Source organism: Aulonocara sp. 'chitande type north' Nkhata Bay, linkage group LG18, assembly GCF_057382095.1.
Source record: "Aulonocara sp. 'chitande type north' Nkhata Bay isolate Kocher_YH1m ecotype deep benthic linkage group LG18, A_spYH_male_GT1.1, whole genome shotgun sequence".
Lineage (NCBI taxonomy): Eukaryota > Metazoa > Chordata > Actinopteri > Cichliformes > Cichlidae > Aulonocara > Aulonocara sp. 'chitande type north' Nkhata Bay.
Window position 1 is genome coordinate 22485548 of NC_141361.1, and position 20268 is coordinate 22505815.

The 20268-nt window shown below is 44.1% G+C and overlaps 1 protein-coding gene across 1 annotated transcript; it reads right to left on the minus strand.

Moving 5' to 3' along the window:
- Positions 1 to 526: 526 nt before the first annotated feature.
- On the minus strand, positions 527 to 15907 carry LOC147308527 (uncharacterized). Its single transcript, XM_086273289.1, has 8 exons — positions 15587 to 15907; positions 11350 to 11410; positions 9200 to 9523; positions 8478 to 8777; positions 8083 to 8370; positions 1487 to 1816; positions 755 to 837; positions 527 to 664 (listed from the first exon to the last, which is right to left on the minus strand). The coding sequence occupies exons 1-8, from the start codon at positions 15905 to 15907 to the stop codon at positions 527 to 529; spliced, it is 1845 nt and encodes a 614-aa protein (XP_086129415.1).
- Between the last annotated feature and the right edge of the window lie 4361 nt (positions 15908 to 20268).

Here is a 20268-nt window from a genome sequence, read left to right on the forward strand (position 1 = left end):
CATGAAAGTCTCTTCGCCAGCGTTCTTCTAATTTCTTCAGCAGTCTTCAGGAAAACTCCTCCAGGTGTGATGATGATTCAAAGCATAAACAACACTTTTTACTGCCTTTTGGTTTTTTCTTTGCCAATATATTGTTATATATATAATAGGATGCTATAATTGCAGGAATTTTTTGTAAGCGGCAGATAATTTGAAAGACTTTCAAAAATATCACCAAACATAAAAACGTGTTAATGTGCAGACTGACGCACATTCTGTCTGTTAGCCAAAGATACGTTTAGTGAGAAGTAAAAAACTTAATGTGTGGAAAACTTTGCTGGCAGAGATGGAGGAAGAAGTAGAAAGCGAGGACTGGAGAGGATGAAGGATTATTTTCAAACTTAAGTCACAGTCATGCTATTAAGAGTTTATACTGGACAGTAAAGGCGGGTTAAATAGAGTCGCTGCAGTAATGTGTCAGACATTTAAAACATAAACATAATTAAACAATATTTAAACAATTTTAATCTAAATTCCAACAAAAATTTTAAACTATTGCATTTGTTTCTATGTTTCGATTCGATTCTATTTCTTGGACTGCTTCCTCCTCGGCCTCCTCTTCTTCAGCTCTGGAAACATCCGTCTCATCGTTCTCCTTTTTGTCTGATTTCTGCTTTTTGATGACCTGGAGAGACGATACACAATCCACGTTACTGTTCCTACATTTCTCAGCTACCACTCAGTTTCATACATGCTTTTATTTACTCTGATGTACCTTATAGTAGAAATGAAGGGCAATGTTCTCCAAAAGCAGAATCAGTGGCAGGAAAACATATCTCAGGATTGGAGTTCTTGAATCTGTGGAAAGAGATCAGTCACCATGAGACAAACGTTAACAAGAACAGATTATGAAGCAATGGGCTTCCAGTGAATGGCATGTAAAAGTCTCTCCACCCACCCACAATCTTACTACATCACATTTGACACTCCAGACACACATGGTTTAGGAGGCGTGACTCCATCTCGTCAATATGGTGGCCACATTGCATCATTATCAGACTGAACAGCAGCCACCGATGAAGTACCTACAGATAAGTTCGGGAGTCTTTAGTCAACTGATCAAAGGCCTTTGGGAGTGGGGAACCTCAACTCTCTGTGAATGGTAGTCATGGGCTTTGATCAGTCGTTGTTGATCAATTGTCATGACAATTTGCATATTAATGATCAAGGACCTGACCTCCCAGCCCATTGTTCCTTCAGTGGGCTGGTTTCAGCAAATGTGATGTTTATAAGATTGGGGAAACCTGCCGTCAGCTGAGACTGAAGAAGTCACTTTTTTTTTTCTCCCACTGAAAACGCTACATCCAGATGAACAGAATATACTTTTGGGGGATTACTACAGTGATGTTTAACAACATCCATTTCAATATGTTGATATTAATCTAGTGATGTATATGTCATTCAAATACTGCTCACAGCAAGTAGAAATGTTTTGCTGTCTGCTTACATATAATGATAACATGAATCGAGGATGCCTCAGGAGAAGTGAACGTTCCTGCTGACAGAGTTATCTCATACACACAGCTGTAGCGACCATCATGTCCAAAGTCAGCTACAGGGAAACTAAAGGAGGCTGAGTTGTTGACAGATGGCTTGTGTTTGGTGCGTTTCATATTGGAGCCATAGAAGATGAGATTGAAAACTCCTCCAGGATAGTGTTCATTGTTTGTGCAGGTGACGACGAAGCTGTAACCGCTGATGATCTCTGAACCATCAGGAACCCTGACCAGTCCTCCATCTGGAGATGTCACAGAGATGTTGGGCTGCTGCAGAAACACTGAGAACAAAAGAAAGAACAAATAACAAAGCTATCGTAAGTACAGGGAGTGCAGAATTATTAGGCAAATGAGTATTTTGTCCACATCATCCTCTTCATGCATATTGCCTTACTCCAAGCTGTATAGGCTCGAAAGCCTACTACCAATAAAGCATATTAGGTGATGTGCATCTCTGTAATGAGAAGGGGTGTGGTCTAATGACATCAACACCCTATATCAGGTGTGCATAATTATTAGGCAATGTCCTTTCCTTTGGCAAAATGGGTCAAAAGAAGGACTTGACAGGCTCAGAAAAGTCAAAAATAGTGAGATAGCTTGCAGAGGGATGCAGCAGTCTCAAAATTGCAAAGCTTCTGAAGCGCGATCATCGAACAATCAAGCGTTTCATTCAAAATAGTCAACAGGGTCGCAAGAAGCGTGTGGAAAAACCAAGGCGCAAAATAACTGCCCATGAACTGAGAAAAGTCAAGCGTGCAGCTGCCAAGATGCCACTTGCCACCAGTTTGGCCATATTTCAGAGCTGCAACATCACTGGAGTGCCCAAAAGCACAAGGTGTGCAATACTCAGAGACATGGCCAAGGTAAGAAAGGCTGAAAGACGACCACCACTGAACAAGACACACAAGCTGAAACGTCAAGACTGGGCCAAGAAATATCTCAAGACTGGTTTTTCTAAGGTTTTATGGACTGATGAAATGAGAGTGAGTCTTGATGGGCCAGATGGATGGGCCCGTGGCTGGATTGGTAAAGGGCAGAGAGCTCCAGTCCGACTCAGACCCCAGCAAGGTGGAGGTGGAGTACTGGTTTGGGCTGGTATCATCAAAGATGAGCTTGTGGGGCCTTTTCGGGTTGAGGATGGAGTCAAGCTCAACTCCCAGTCCTACTGCCAGTTCCTGGAAGACACCTTCTTCAAGCAGTGGTACAGGAAGAAGTCTGCATCCTTCAAGAAAAACATGATTTTCATGCAGGACAATGCTCCATCACACGCGTCCAAGTACTCCACAGCGTGGCTGGCAAGAAAGGGTTTAAAAGAAGAAAAACTAATGACATGGCCACCTTGTTCACCTGATCTGAACCCCATTGAGAACCTGTGGTCCATCATCAAATGTGAGATTTACAAGGAGGGAAAACAGTACACCTCTCTGAACAGTGTCTGGGAGGCTGTGGTTGCTGCTGCACGCAATGTTGATGGTGAACAGATCAAAACACTGACAGAATCCATGGATGGCAGGCTTTTGAGTGTCCTTGCAAAGACAGGTGGCTATATTGGTCGCTGATTTGTTTTTGTTTTGTTTTTGAATGTCAGAAATGTATATTTGTGAATGTGGAGATGTTATATTGGTTTGACTGGTAAAAATAAATAATTGAAATGTGTATATATTTGTTTTTTGTTAAGTTGCCTAATAATTATGCACAGTAATAGTCACCTGCACACACAGATATCCCCCTAAAATAGCTCAAACTAAAAACAAACTAAAAACTAATTCCAAAAACATTCAGCTTTGATATTAATGAGTTTTTTGGGTTCATTGAGAACATGGTTGTTGTTCAATAATAAAATTATTCCTCAAAAATACAACTTGCCTAATAATTCTGCACTCCCTGTAAAACAGGAACCACCTGGTAGCAGGAAGAAACTCTATACCACAGTTGTGATGTGAAGACAATTTACTTTCAGTGTGTGCATGTGACACATAATAGCCAACTAAACACTGGACGTCAGATAGAAGTCCAGATCATGTCTATCTTGGGTCCTTGACCAGTTCTCGATATCTATACGATGTCCAATTTATCGGCCAACAGTGATCAAACTTGGACGTCAGTATGACGTTCAACATTTGAACTTTAAACTGGGTCATTTCTTTGGACATTATGTGACAGTTTTATTCCCAAGCAGAGAATCCCAGATCTCCCTTTCCGCAACCACCTCCTCCAGCTTGTCTGAGGGAAAACCAAGGCATTCCCAGGACAGCCGAGAGATATAATCGCTCCAGCATGTCCTGGCTCTGCCCCGGGGCCTCCTCCCAATAGGACATGCCCGGAACACCTCACCCAGGAGGCGCCCAGGAGGAGTCCTTGTGAGGATCCGGCCAGGCACAACCTGAAAAAGGGACATGGGCCCATCTTAATGCAGGCCTACCACCCGGAGGAGGCACAGTAGGGGTCGGGTGCATTGTGAGCCAGGTTGCGGCCAGAAGTGGAGATCCTGGAGGACCGATGCCCGGCTACCAGGACTGGCAATCAGGATGGATAGCAGAGCTGTACGTTTTAAGCTGCCGGATTTTTGGCTTCACAACCCTCCTTTGTGGTTCATGCACATCAAAGCTCAGTTTGCTCTTCGGGCCGTTTCAGCCGGCGACATTGCAATACCATCATGTGGAGGCCTCACCGGATCCACTGTCCACCCGCCGTGTGATGACCCTCCTCCAGGATCCCTCCTACCCAAGGGAAATACACTCCTCTCTGTCACCAGTTAATTCGCGACACCAGTTAATCTGGAACACTGGAACGTCAGGTTGAAAGGTGCCATCACTGGTATGTGAACTATCCACTCAACAATGCGCACATTTTGCAAAGTTTCTGTGAGAAGCTTTCTGCTCCAAATCCACTGTGCAGCTGCTCACTTTTGTTTTAGCTCAGGAGGCTGCACCATCTTTCAGATGTCCACTGATCACTCTGCATTCCTTCACATATAACTGTTTCTGTCCAGAAAACATACCCTCCACACTCTTAAAACATGAGACTAAAGAGGCTATACACGTAGAAGCATTATAAAAACTGCCCTGTCACACCTGGAGAAGAGAGACACGTATGTGAGAATGCTGTTTGTAGATTACAGCTCAGCATTCAATACCATCGTTCCCTCGAAGCTGGACAGGAAACTGCAGGATCTAGGACTGAGCAGCTCCCTCTGCAGCTGGATCCTTAGCTTCTTGTCTGACAGACGCCAGGTGGTCAGACTGGGCAGCATCACCTCATCCCCCATCACACTGAACACTGGTGCTCCACAGGGGTGTGTACTGAGCCCTCTCCTATACTCACTCTACACCTACGACTGCACAGCCACTAACAACTCCAACATCATTGTGAAGTTTGCGGACGACACTACAGTGGTGGGTCTTATCACCAACGGTGATGAGACGGCTTACAGGGAGGAGGTCAGCACCCTGACCCACTGGTGTCAAGACAACCATCTCACCCTCAACGTCGCAAAGACAAAGGAGTTGATAGTGGACTTCCGGAGGTGCAGAGAAGTACACACCCCCATCACCATCAACGGCGCTGCTGTGGAGAGAGTGAGCAGCTTCCGTTTCCTTGGAGTACATCTGGCTGAGGATCTTACGTGGTCAGTACACATAAACAAAACAGTGAAGAAGGCGCAGCAGCGCCTCTTCTTTCTCAGGAGACTGAAAAGATTCGGCATGAGCCCCCGCATCCTCTGGACCTTCTATCACTGTGCCATTGAGAGCATCCTCACTGGATGCATCACCACCTGGTATGGCAACAGCACCGCCTACAACCGCAAAGCTCTCCAGCGAGTAGTGCGGTGCTCTGAACGGATAATTGGAGGTGAGCTTCCCTCCCTCCAAGACATCTACAGGAAGCGGTGCCTGAGGAAAGCGGGGAGGATCATCAAGGACTCCAGTCACCCCAGCCATAAACTGTTCAGACTGCTTCCATCAGGAAGGAGGTTCTGCAGCATCCGGTCCCGTACCAGCAGACTGAGAGACAGCTTCTTCCATCAGGCCATCAGACTGCTGAACACGTCATAGACACCTCAGCTTCACTACTGGAACTTCAACACTATGCACTCCACACTGTATATAAATGCCACTTGTTTTGCACATATTCAACTCTGTATATTTTTATATATTTTATTTTATTTATATATATATATATATTTTTTTTTTTTTTTTTTTTTTTTTACTATTTAATTTGTAAAAATGTGTATACACACACACACACACACGTAGGATAATATTTAGTATACACATCCAGAAATGCATACACTATTATATATTGTACATATATTTATTAGTTTCAGATTAGCCATTCTTGTATTTTGCTCGTTTGTGTTGTTGTGTTTTGCATATCTCTGTTGCTTGTGGGGCTCGCACACAAGAATTTCACTCGCATGTGCTGTGCCAGTGTGCCTGCACATGTGATGTGACAATAAAAGTGATTTGATTTGATTTGATTTGATTTGATTTATAAAAATGACACGGAGTCTAAGTTTGTTTTTAAAAAGATGTCCACAATGATCACATTTGGACTATAAATAGCCCGTACATGGAGACAAATCTATGCATTCATCAGAGGTAAAAAACAAAACAAAAAAACACCTGACCAAAATTGGAAGTCCAAAAATGACTTATAAAAGACGTCACTTTGCACAGTGGGAGTGAGTCGCATCTATTATAACAACATGGCTTCATAGTAGAAGAGTCCTGGTAGTGAACTGGCCTTTCTGCATTTCAGACCTTTTTGATGGATCAAATAAAAATGACATAATAAACTGGAGTTGAGACTGTTGAGCAGCTTGAATCCTCAGTCTGGCCAACATTTGTTTCCCGTAAGTCCAGCAGCTGGTCTCCTCAGTTGTTTATGTTCTGTTGTTAAAATAAGCGTGGATGCTACACAGTGGTAAACACGACCCTGTCCATGTTTTTGTGATTTGTTGCCATCAAATTCAGACTGAGTGAATATTTTTTATTGAAATGGTCTCAGTGTAAACATGTGATGTGTTTTCTATGTTTATGAGATTCACAGATCATTGCATTCTGTTTTTATTAACACTTAATCCCACCTTTGTTTGGAACTAAATTCTCTTTAACAATTATCTATTAAAGCTCACTCAGGTCAGACTCCAGTCAGACACAAAATTCATGCATAGATTCATGGTTAGCAGTTATTATAAATAGAATGTGTTTATTCACTTAATGTGTGTGAACTCTAAGAGGTGACTGAGGAGTGACTGTTGAGTGTTGCTGGTACTAATTCTTACTCTGGATGGCATTACCTTGGCCTCCAGTAATGCTGTGAGGAACCTTGGAGTCATTTTTGACCATGACATGTCCTTCAACGCACATATTACCGTAAACAAATATGTAAGACTGCTTTCTTCCATTTGTGCAACATCTCTAAAGTTAGAAATATCCTGTCTCAGAGTGACGCTGAAAAACTAGTTCATGCATTCATTACTTCCAGGCTGGACGACTGTAATTCATTATTATCAGGATGTCCTAAAAACTCGCTGAAAAGCCTTCAGCTAATCCAAAATGCTGCAGCAAGAGTCCTGACAGGGACTAGAAAGAGAGAGCAGATTTCTCCTGTTTTGGCTTCCCTTCATTGGCTTCCTGTTAAGTCCAGAAGTGAATTCAAAATCCTGCTCCTCACATACAAGGTCTTAAATAATCAGGCCCCATCTTATCTTAATGACCTTGTAGTACCATATCACCCTATTAGAGCACTTCGCTCTCGCTCTGCAGGCCTACTTGTTGTTCCTAGAGTATTTAAAAGTAGAATGGGAGGGAGAGCCTTCAGTTTTCAGGCCCCTCTTCTGTGGAACCAGCTTCCAGTTTGGATTCGGGAGACAGACACTATCTCTACTTTTAAGATTAGGCTTAAAACTTTCCTTTTTGCTAAAGCATATAGTTAGGGCTGGACCAGGTGACCCTGAATCCTCCCTTAGTTATGCTGCAATAGACATAGGCTGCCGGGGGATTCCCATGATGCATTGAGTTTTTCCTTTCCAGTCACCTTTCTCACTCACTATGAGTTAACAGACCTCTCTGCATTGAATCATATCTGTTATTAACCTCTGTCTCTCTTCCACAGCATGTCTTTATCCTGTTTTCCTTCTCTCAACCCAACCAGTCGCAGCAGATGGCCGCCCCTCCCTGAGCCTGGTTCTGCCGGAGGTTTCTTCCTGTTAAAAGGGAGTTTTTCCTTCCCACTGTCGCCAAAGTGCTTGCTCATAGGGGGTCATATGATTGTTGGGTTTTTCTCTGTATCTATTATTGTGCGATCTACTGTACAATATAAAACGCCTTGAGGCGACTTTTGTTGTGATTTGGCGCTATTTAAATAAAATTGAATTGAATTGAATTAACCAATTGGTAAATCATTGAAATACATACTTTACTTCTTATATTAAAAAATGTTATATTTTCATTATAATAACCTGTAGTGGGCGTAACAAGTAAACACAACATTTTCACTGTCACTTTATGACTGTAATTTAAACAATATTACATTTTATTACCAGTAACGGAGACTTTGACAGAGTCACTTGTGGAGATGCTGGAGTCGTGTGAATATTCACACTGGTACAATCCATCCTTGTCAAAATCTACTTGGAGGATCTTGAATGTAGCAGAGTTGGTGGTTGATGGTTTTGTCTGACTGAATGAGCCTGAAATCTGCTTCAGAGTAAATTCTCCTTGTAGAAGCTGTTGGCTTTGAGGTGATATTGAACAAGTGATGCTGACATCGCTTCTCCGCTCAACTTTACCAGCAGGAATCATGAAGATTCTGGGCTTTGGAAGGATCACTGAGGAAAACAGAAATCACAGAGAGAAAGCGTGTGTAACAATAATGACAACAGTTTTATCTTGTTATATTTATAATTTTTAGTATTTACAAAAAATCACTTCTCACCTGAGCAGACAACACCAGCATCCTTTTGGTGAGTACAGTCATGTGTCCCAAATCCTCTGTGCTGACACTCAGTCAGAGATCTCTCACTTCCTGAACAGGACACATCATCAAGCCAGATGGATCCACTTCCCTCACCAAAGACAGCAGCACTCTGTGCCGTTCCACAGCCGAGCTCTCTACAAACCACCTCAGCATCATTTATGTCCCAGTTATCATCACAGACTGTTCCCCAAGTGTTGTTGTAAAAGATTTCGACTCTTCCAGAGCACAAAGTGCTTCCAGATAATCTGACTGGCACACCTGGGCACAGTAAACAAACACAATTAATTTCAGAAATTAAAACAATCCAAACCTGCAATCCTTTGCTCAGTGTACACACTGAACTGATTATGAATTATAAAAAAAATACTGACGGGACAGATTCATTGAATTGCTTCATGCTAACACTTGTTCAACATTGCCAGAGATTTAGTATGAACCACAATGAGGAGTGTGCATGCAGTATGTTCATATCTGAAGTTAAATTAAAAAAAAAACAAAAAAACTTTCAACTGGGAAGTGACAAATCCAATAGTGTCAATTGAAATATACCTCATGGATCCCACATAAATACAGAGGTAGATATACATAGACCACATGAAACAATGGCTCAAATCTAAAACTGTACAAATATTGTAACCTTAATTATTACATATTTGCCTTTGATCAGTAAAGTTTCTTACCTGAACAGACAACACCAGCATCCTTACTGTGTGTACAGTTATGTGTCCCAAATCCTCTGTGCTGACACTCAGTCAGAGATCTCTCACTTCCTGAACAGGACACATCATCAAGCCAGATTTGTCCTCTTCCTTCACCAAAGTGAGCGGACTGAGTGGCATTCAGGGCTGTTCCACAGTTTAACTCTCTGCAGACCACCTCAGCATCATTTGGGTCCCAGCCATCATCACAGACTGTTCCCCATCTGTTACTGTGATTGATTTCAACTCTTCCAGAGCAACGAGCTGACTCAGATTTATCTGGATTAACTAATCTTATCTGATCACCTAGCAAAAAAAGACAAGATTAGACTGTGTTTCTAATTTATTTTCTTATTTTTTATTCATTAAAGTCAAAGAAGCAAATAAGGGTGAGTTTGGGTCACTGAAAACAAAAAAGTAGAATATAAATGAGCTTGTGATATAGTTCAACTCTTCCAGAGCAAAGGATGGACCCAGGTAATCTGATGGGTCCACCTGAACACAAAACAAATGCAATATTTTTTTCTATTTATTGTTTAGAACAGCAACTATTTGAACATCTTTGTGAGACTCATCTGAAGCGCACTCAAACTCACAGTGGAGAAATAAATGGCTGGAGCTCCACACAGACAGACGTTTTTCTTTTTAAGAATTAGCAGTTTAAAAGGATGATAGAAAAAAACATATTTCTCTGTAGAATACAGCTACATTTACAGGGGGAAATTTTATTACTGAATATGGCACAAATCAAATCAAATCAAATCAAATCAAATCAAATCACTTTTTATTGTCACATCACATGTGCAGGCACACTGGCACAGCACATGCGAGTGAAATTCTTGTGTGCGAGCCCCACAAGCAACAGAGATGTGCAAACACAACAACACAAACGAGCAAAATACAAGAATGGCCAACCTGAAACTAATAAATATATGTACAATATATAATAGTGTATGCATTTCTGGATGTGTATACTAAATGTTTTCCTACGCGTGTGTGTGTGTGTGTATACACATTTTTACAAATTAAATAGTAAACAATAATAAAATAAAATATATAAAAATATAAAAATATACAGAGTTGAATATGTGCAAAACAGTGGCATTACTGTACGGTATGTAGTGCATAATGTTGAAGTTCCAGTAGTGAAGCTGAGGTGTCTATGACGTGTTCAGCAGTCTGATGGCCTGATGGAAGAAGCTGTCTCTCAGTCTGCTGGTACGGGACCGGATGCTGCAGAACCTCCTTCCTGATGGAAGCAGTCTGAACAGTTTATGGCTGGGGTGACTGGAGTCCTTGATGATCCTCCCCGCTTTCCTCAGGCAGCGCTTCCTGTAGATGTCTTGGAGGGAGGGAAGCTCACCTCCAATTATCCGTTCAGAGCACCGCACTACTCGCTGGAGAGCTTTGCAGTTGTAGGCGGTGCTGTTGCCATACCAGGTGGTGATGCATCCAGTGAGGATGCTCTCAATGGCACAGTGATAGAAGGTCCTGAGGATGCGGGGGCTCATGCCGAATCTTTTCAGTCTCCTGAGAAAGAAGAAGCGCTGCTGCGCCTTCTTCACTGTTTTGTTTGTGTGTACTGACCACGTAAGATCCTCAGCCAGATGTACACCAAGGAAACGGAAGCTGCTCACTCTCTCCACAGCAGCGCCGTTGATGGTGATGGGGGTGTGTACTTCTCTGCACCTCCGGAAGTCCACTATCAGCTCCTTTGTCTTTGCGACGTTGAGGGTGAGATGGTTGTCTTGACACCAGTGGGTCAGGGTGCTGACCTCCTCCCTGTAAGCCGTCTCATCACTGTTGGTGATAAGACCCACCACTGTAGTGTCGTCCGCAAACTTCACAATGATGTTGGAGTTGTTAGTGGCTGTGCAGTCGTAGGTGTAGAGTGAGTATAGGAGAGGGCTCAGTACACACCCCTGTGGAGCACCACTGTTCAGTGTGACGGGGGATGAGGTGATGCTGCCCAGTCTGACCACTTGGCGTCTGTCAGACAGGAAGCTAAGGATCCAGCTGCAGAGGGAGCTGCTCAGTCCTAGATCCTGCAGTTTCCTGTCCAGCTTCGAGGGAACGATGGTATTGAATGCTGAGCTGTAATCTGACACCAATGGAAAGGTCCAGAAACTTACACTGGATCCAAAGAATCCAGATGAAACTTGATGTGGTCTCACTCTTCACTTCTTCAAGACTCTTAAGGGACAACTCCCACAAGAACTTAAAAACCTGGGACTCTCCATTATTTGGTCATAGAACAGAAAAAGCTTCTCGATTGAGAGGCAGAACATCTTCAGGAACCTTCCAGTCACTTTTCTTTCCAAGCTAATTAGGTGGCACAGTTTGGCACAGTCGTCTTTCAGCCCCGACCGCATGTCCATGCAAGTGCTGACAGGTGAGAAAGCTGACATGTTACGTCATGTCAGATTCTGATGTGTCGGGTCCACGCTTTGTGTTTAGGTCTTTGCGTGGAATCGTTAACCTGCTCTCAATTGTTGTTTTAGCTGTTTGTTGGTTGTTGGAATGAAAGCTTTAATCTGAGATTCTGGTGTTTCTTGCAAAATACATATATATATATATTTAATAATCAATTCAGGATTTAATGAATCGATATCGCATTATTCAAGCTAAAATCGATTTTAATCTGAAATTGATAACTGAAACCCACAACTAATGCATGTGGCAAAAATGTGATAAATAAGCAAATTCACTTAGAAAAAGAAAAAAAAGAAGACAATAAAAAAAATAGAAAAAATATAACAAAAAAATATAAAACAGCCGCAGTGTGCAGCATTCATATTTCACGAAGAAAAATGTCTTTGAGCTTTAAAAAGAAAACTAAATTACTGGCAACATAATCTAAATGTTACAGAAACTATTTTAAAACTTAATTATTTCAAAATCCTGGATTTATTAAAAATATGATTTTTAACTCAATGTAAAAAGAGATTGAATAACTGTAGACTGCATTGCCTGAAACCTTCAAAATAAGATGCTCTCTGAAATGTAGCAATAAGTTTAATTTCAACACTATTAAAACATGATTCATGATAGAAGCTTGTAAAAATACAGGGCAGTCATTATTGTGCAATGTGATGGTGCTAAAATAGGAGCTAAATGACTTGCAAACAGATAAATATGGCCTAATTGTCAAGGCTCGGCTGTGTGGCAGGCAGGAGGAGGACCCAAAATGCAGGACTCACAGGCACGAGGGAATGAACTCAAAAGGGCAGCTTTATTGCTGAAGAGGCAGGACATAGGAAATACAAAAACTAAACTGGGAAAAGTAAACTAACACTCGGGGAGAGAGACACAGGGAAATCCACGCAGCATGAGGGACGACGTCACAGAGAGCACAGGAAAACACAGGGCTTAAGTACACGGGGAGTAATCAGGGAATGGGCCACAGGAGGGAGACACAGCTGGGAGCAATAAGGCTAACGAGACAGGGGAGAGGTAAAACTGAACACACTGACATGAGACATGAACTTTCAGAATAAAACAGGAAACTGACACAGAATCAGACAGGACACTGAACATGACAGGCAGACTCATGAGCAGACACAATAACACCATGGACAGACAGAGGGAACACAGAGAAGTGGGAGCAGGCAGGCAAAGAACAGAAACCTAACAAATGGCAAAATCACAACAGAATACACACTCGGAATGAACAAAAGCATAAGGAAACACAAAACACTGAGTCCTCAGACTCAGGACCATGACAGTACCCCCCCCTCAAGGGCTGGCTCCAGACAGCCCAAACACAGAAAAACAAAACCAAACAGAAAACAACCCAGGGCGGGCGGCGGGGGCCCAGGACGGAGGGCTCGGAACAGAAAACAAAGAGCACAGAAAACACCGGAGCCCAAGAAAACAACCCAAAACACAGAGCAGTTCAGGGGGCCGACCGTGCGGAAGGCAACGGCGGAGACGCGGAAACAGTTCAGGAGGCCGACCGCGCGCAAGGCAACGGCGGCGGCGAAGGAGACGACGGAGCAGTTCAGGAGGCCGACCGCGCGGAAGGCAACGGCGGCGGCGAAGGAGACGACGGAGCAGTTCAGGAGGCCGACCGCGCGGAAGGCAGCGGCGGCGGCGAAGGAGACGACGGAGCAGTTCAGGAGGCCGACCGCGCGGAAGGCAGCGGCGGCCCTCCAGTCTCAGGCGTGCTGGCCATGGCCTGGTGGGCGCAGGGCCAGACGAGGCAGAAGCGGAGGCTGGACCAGACGAGGCAGAAGCGGAGGCTGGACCAGACGAAGCAGCTGAAGAGGAGGCTGGACCAGACGAAGCAGCTGAAGAGGAGGCTGCGGCAGACGAAGCAGCTGAAGAGGAGGCTGCGGCAGACGAAGCAGCTGAAGAGGAGGCTGCGGCAGACGAAGCAGCTGAAGAGGAGGCTGCGGCAGACGAAGGCTCTGAAGAGGAGGCTGCGGCAGACGAAGGCTCGGAGGCCGGGCCAGGCGAGGTTGCAGAGGCTGAGGCCGGGCCAGGCGAGGTTGCAGAGGCCGAGGCCGGGCCAGGCGATGACGAGGCGGTCGCAGATGGCGGCTGGACAGGCTCCTCGGGCCCTCCAGCTGATGCGGCGTGAGGCTGAACGGGCCCCTCGGACCCTCCAGCGGAGACAGGAGGCTGAACGGGCCCCTCGGACCCTCCAGCGGAGACAGGAGGCTGAACGGGCCCCTCGGACCCTCCAGCGGAGACAGGAGGCTGAACGGGCCCCTCGGACCCTCCAGCGGAGACAGGAGGCTGAACGGGCCCCTCGGACCCTCCAGCGGAGACAGGAGGCTGAACGGGCCCCTCGGACCCTCCAGCGGAGACAGGAGGCTGAACGGGCCTCTCGGACCCTCCAGCGGAGACAGGAGGCTGAACGGGCCTCTCGGACCCTCCAGCGGAGACAGGGAGGTGCTGGCCGGGCTCACTGGAACCCCCAGCGGACGAGGTAGATGGCGGCGTGGGAGCCGCGGAGTCCTGGATGAGCTCATCCGAGCTTCCAGCAGGAGCTGAAGTAGAGCCAGAGAGGATTGGGACCCCGGGCTCAATGTTAAGCTGGCTAGAAAACCGCACTGCTACGGGGAACTGGGCCAAAGGTTCAGGTGCGAGCTGAGCTGCTGGACACACGGGGACCTGAGCTGCTGGACACACGGGGACCTGAGCTGCTAACGGTGGAGAAGTAAATGACTGCACAGGGGAATGAACTAGAGGTAGTGACGGTTGTGGTGCTGGTGGTTGAGTGGGTGACTGTGCTAAAGGAGGCTGCACTGGGGACACCGGAGACTGCACTGGGGACACCGGAGACTGCACTGGGGACACCGGAGACTGCACTGGGGACACCGGAGACTGCACTGGGGACACCGGAGACTGCACTGGGGACACCGGAGACTGCACTGATGGTTGTAGTGGAGGTGTAACGGGTGAAGGAGTGGCTGAAGTGGCTGTGGGTCGGACGGCTAGTGGCTCAGCTACAGGGTATGGCAACGGCAGGGCTATGGGTTGAATGACTGGCTGAGTAGCAGCCTGAGTGGCTGGGTGTAGTGACGGTTGTGGTGGAAGAGAAACAGGTGGTAGTGTGGATGATGGAGCTAAGGGCGACTGAGTGGCAGACCGAACTGATGACTGAAGCGATGGTTGAGGTGAAAATGGAGCTAGCGGGGACACAGGAGACTGAGCTGCGGGTGGCGGCGAGGGAGCTAACTGAGCTGCGGGTGGCGGCGAGGGAGCTGCCAAGGGCTGCGAGGGAGCTAACTGAGCTGTCGATAAGGCTGATGATTCCTCTACCAACTGAGCTATTGACTGGGCTAGGGATTGAAATAAGGTTTGTAGTAAGTCAGGCTGTGGATGTGACTGTGCTATGGGAAGCGAGGCTGAATGTGGTGGAGGTGGCGACTGAGCTTCGGGCCGGGCGGCTAACAGAGCTTCGGGCCGGGCGGCTAACAGAGCTTCGGGCCGGGCGGCTAACAGAGCTTCGGGCCGGGCGGCTAACAGAGCTTCGGGCCGGGCGGCTAACAGAGCTTCGGGCCGGGCGGCTAACAGAGCTTCGGGCGAAAATGGTGGTGGTGGAGTTGGTGTCTGGGCTACAGACGGCTTCTGAGCAGGGGACTGAGCTGAAAGCGGACGGGCAGCTGACTGAATAAACATAGCTCCAGAATAAACAGTTCCAGATGAAACAGTCTTAACTCCTGGGTCCGAAGGAGCATCAGAAGCACAGTCTTTTGAACTACAGTGGAAACGATCGCTCTCAAAATAAATACTGTCGTTTTCTGGAACAGGAGGAACAGAAGATCTAGAGTTCATGAAGCCGACGTTAGCGGCCTTGGGGGAAACGGTACGTTTATCCCTCGACACAGAAGGCGAACGTAGGGGGACTTTGTCACTCACCCTAGGCGGTTGGTCGAGAAGAGTCCCAGGCTCCTGCTGTGAAGTGGAAACGCTGGGTGAGTCGGGCGGCACGATAATAATCCCTAACATCTTGTAGAAGGCTTGTGCAGGCGTGAGCTGATTGCTTGCAGGCTCGTAGTAATCCTCCCGGGACCGGCTGGAGCGTTTTCTGCGAGACCTGGGCGTCCGCGGAGAGGAAGCAGGTGAGTGGACCGAAGGGTAAGCAGCTAGTGAGGAGCGGCAGCACGGAGGCCCTCCAAGCACTAGCCGAGTCCCGTCAAAACGGGAGCTGCGCTTCCACGGTGAGTCCGCTGGATCCATTACTGGTGACGTCGTACTGTCACGGAGCGCTGTGCGGCAGGCAGGAGTAGGACCCAAAATGCAGGACTCACAGGCACGAGGGAATGAACTCAAAACTCAGCTTTATTCGCTAGCAGAACAGACATATAAACTAAACCAAACTGGGAAACCATAAACTAAGAACTCACAGAGAGACACACAGGGAGATCCACACAGCAAGAGGGACGACGTCACAGAGAGCACAGGAAAACACAGGGCTTAAGTACACGGGGAGTAATCAGGGAATGGGCCACAGGAGGGAGACACAGCTGGGAGCAATAAGGCTAACGAGACAGGGGAGAGGTAAAACTGAACACACTGACATGAGACATGAACTTTCAGAATAAAACAGGAAACTGACACAGAATCAGACAGGACACTGAACATGACAGGCAGACTCATGAGCAGACACAATAACACCATGGACAGACAGAGGGAACACAGAGAAGTGGGAGCAGGCAGGCAAAGAACAGAAACCTAACAAATGGCAAAATCACAACAGAATACACACTCGGAATGAACAAAAGCATAAGGAAACACAAAACACTGAGTCCTCAGACTCAGGACCATGACACTAATATTATAAACCAAATAAATGTGCTACAATTGTTTTACATTTTACTTTTCCAGTTGACATGGATAATCCTGAAAAGAGTTATTGTAGTAAGTTTAAGTTTTCATTAAATGTTTTTTATATTTGATTTTCATGCTAAGTAAAAAATATTTATATGTACATAAAAACGATAATAATACGGAATAATATGGTCACACACTGCTGCTGTGCAACGAATAGTGCAGAGTTCGTTTTTTTCGAGTTCTGATCCAAACAAAGTTTCTTATTTTCAAATGTTCATTAGTACTGTTGGTTTATATTTTAAACAATTCATTCACTTATTCAAAGAAACTAATAAAAGATCTAATCTAATAAAAGAATAGATAAAATAAAGCATTGCATGTATCAAAAGAACAAAAGAGGGAAAACGTGGATTTAATGTAATTTAATGTAGCAAAACTGTTTTATCTGGTGGTTGGCAAAACATTTGTGAGTCTGATGCTGTTCACAGAAAAAATGACTGACCTGCAGATGCTGAAGATGCAAACAGATACGAGACTGTAGAAAAGAAAATATAACTTATTATGCTGACATAATGAACTGTTCTTGTTTCTAATTTGGATGCAATAAATAACAGAAAACCTTTAAGGAACTGAACACTGATTTCCAGAGGGGGTAGGGACCCAGCCAATACACCCCCCCCCCCCCCCACCCCCCCAAATAAAATTATGAACTATCTTGCATAAATAGGCTGTTCATTTTCTTTAGTCATTTCAGCTACATAGTTCTGCTTCATAGATCTTGACGACACCCCCCCCCCCCCCCCCTTCCCCAATGTTCAGCACAAAGTTATGCCCATCGTTAGTATAGCAAAGAAAGAAAATAATTCATTGATGTAAAGTTCATCTCACCGATGGTCAAATAGAAGAAGTTTCTCTGTTGTGTCCACATGGCTGAGACTCAAAATGTGTTCTGTGTAAAATGAATCATCAGTGACAGAAAAGCTCAGTCTGTGGTCTACCCAAAATCTATGAAAATCCATGAAAACAGCTGCAGCTACAACCTGCTTAAACTCCTGACCGCAAAATACTAATGTGTTCACAAACTGTTCTTACACATCTAGAATTCAGAAATTGCTCAAATAAAATGATTTTTTTTTTACACAGCAAATGTTTCATATGTTTCCTAAACTTGTACATGGACGACTTATCTACAGTATGTTTTTTTAAACTTTAAAAAGGTTTTGTAATATGGATGACCATGACAAATGAAGCTAATATTTGAAGATTCATTTTACTGTGAGGCAGATGGAATAAAAATTAATTCATTATTCTTACCAGTTCTGTAATCCACAAAAGTTAGAAAGCTAACGTGAAGGTTACTTCTTAATAGTTGCAGGTCTCTGCAGTCGTCTGAAGGCTGCAGGTATTTGTTCCACCTGCAGTCTCAAACTGATGTGATGTTGCTGTTAAACCACAGTTACACAGATTAGAAGACATTAGATCCTCTGATTGATATTTCTGGCACTCAGCTGCAAAATAACCACAGAAACCTCAGTGTGTGGTGTAGCTCAGTACATCAAGTATTTTCCCACACTGAAAACACTTTAATCTGAACCATGCAAATGTGCAGCTTATTTAAAGCTTCTTTCTAAGCCAAGTACCTCAGGAGCATCTGTTTCTCTTTTTTCTCTGCCAGTCCCAAACAGAAAATTAGTTTTCCCAAACAGCGTATTCACAAATAAAACATTTGAATGTAACCTACAAAATACTATATTTTTCCTCTTTGTTTGACTGAACAGAAATCCATGGGCTCAGAATTTGCATCAACAGAGATAAAGAGATATAATACGAGGGTAAAGCACATGAAGAGGAGGTAAACATTTCATACCTTCCTCAGAGGTTTTAACCGCTGACAGTTTGTTCCAGCCTCAGTGATACCTGTTGATGACAGCTAAAAATTGGTGTCTGAAACCAGTCTTATCAAATGTCTGATCAGAAGTTACAATCTTACTCAATTACATATTTATGCAAGCACAGCTCTGCCGTGACAACCTACCAACTTAGTAAGGAACTCATGCTGTAAATATTTATATTCATCATTTAATTTGATATTTATTTCATTTTATCCGCAATAGTTTAGGACCAGGGGGTGTTTAAAAGAGCGTCACACCCAAATGTGTATCAGAAACAGTGAGGAAGGCCATGATGATGATGCCATGTGATATTAAAGACATACCATACTTCAATTTGAGTTCAGACATTTTTATGAATATTTTCTGGGTAATTGTTAGACAAAGATCAGCCTGTGCTTTGATTAGTTCAGTAACAAATGAACCAGTGACAACTTTACTATCTATATTTCATAAAAGGTTATTTTCAGATTTAGTCAAACTTTCTGCAAAAGAATGAAGATTCATTTCTGCAAGCGTTAAAAATTGTAATGAACTTATGTTTCACGTTGACATCTGGTGGAGGAAGTGTGCATATGTGCTTTGTGAACTTAGGATGAATGCTAAATGTGATCTAGAAAGTAATTAAAACAACATAATTGTATACATGATATTTGTTGAAATATTTTTTTAAACTGTGAAACTTTCTTCAACTGTTTATATTTAATGAGGATGGTAACTACAGGGGTCCAACAAACAATGGCCATGCATCATACTGATGTCTTTGGAAGTTTATTCCTCTCTCTCTCTCTCTCTCTCTTATTTTTTTCAGACACATGAGAAAACTGAAGAAAACACAAAGTTTATCACGTAAATATGTTTGATCTTATCAAAGTCTCTTATGTTAGTGTCCATAAACAGTCTTGAGCTTGCAGAACAGGAAAAATGCAATGTAATGGATATTACTGAAAATGTCCTCTTATTACCAATGTAGAACATGTATACAACATTACATAAACAATATACATGAAAACCATTGCCGTGTGCACCTCTTGAACCGCATGCAGAATAACATTAAATGTTGTGGCTGTAGCCGCATCTGTAGCTCTGTCCCCATGCTAGTTCTGACCCAAAATGCCATGGTTGTGCTCTCAGCCAAACTCTGGTCATGTGACCATTAAAAACTCTACCTCAAACAAACTTTACAGGATAAATAATAAAATAAAATAAAAACAAATAAATGAACTGAATTAAACATGAATCTATTACAGAAACATATAAAACTAACAACTTTATTTTAACTGTCACAGGAACAGTTATAAGGATGTTCAGCATTCATTTACCAACCAAAATTCACTTATGCTGACCTACATACTAAAAAAAAAATCTACGTAGCTTCTTTTTTCCATATAATGACAGATTTTGTTGAGTTTAATCAACAACTACATGCAAGCATTTTATCTGTTACAGTTTAACCAGTGTTTGACACATAAAATGTAAGAGTCACCGTGGGTGGCATAAAATTTATGCTGGTTCAACATTTTGACCTGAAGCTTATGGCTGGAAGAGCTCCCTGTGTAAAAGAGAGTGGGAAACCATTGACTCGGAACTGGCTCTTATACTAGATCAATAAAAGGTTCCAGCTGAAAGGAAGTTGGAGAACCTGGGAACCATCATCTACAGTTATGGGGCCGAGCGGTTTGGGGTAAAGAACAACAGTCAGAGACAGCAGAACGACCCTTTAAACCAGTTAAAGTCCAGGAGACAGTGGGAAATTGACCGATTAGTGAAAGAGAGAAGACAACTGAGGAAACAGTGGAGGAGGGCCTGTGAGACAGAAAGGGAGGGACTTACTGTCCTGCAGGAGGAAATAAAGCAACAACTTACTAAGCTGCGAAG

Bases quoted from the DNA above. Each gene is read 5' to 3' on its own strand.
- LOC147308527 (XM_086273289.1), bottom strand. From the start codon at position 15,907: ATGGATCCAGCGGACTCACCGTGGAAGCGCAGCTCCCGTTTTGACGGG. The intron at 11,411-15,586 runs GTGAGTGACAAA...TTGTCCCTTAAG, and splicing joins TTCTCGACCAACCGCCTAGG to AGTCTTGAAGAAGTGAAGAG. The intron at 665-754 runs GTACATCAGAGT...TCGTCTCTCCAG, and splicing joins CCCTTCATTTCTACTATAAG to GTCATCAAAAAGCAGAAATC.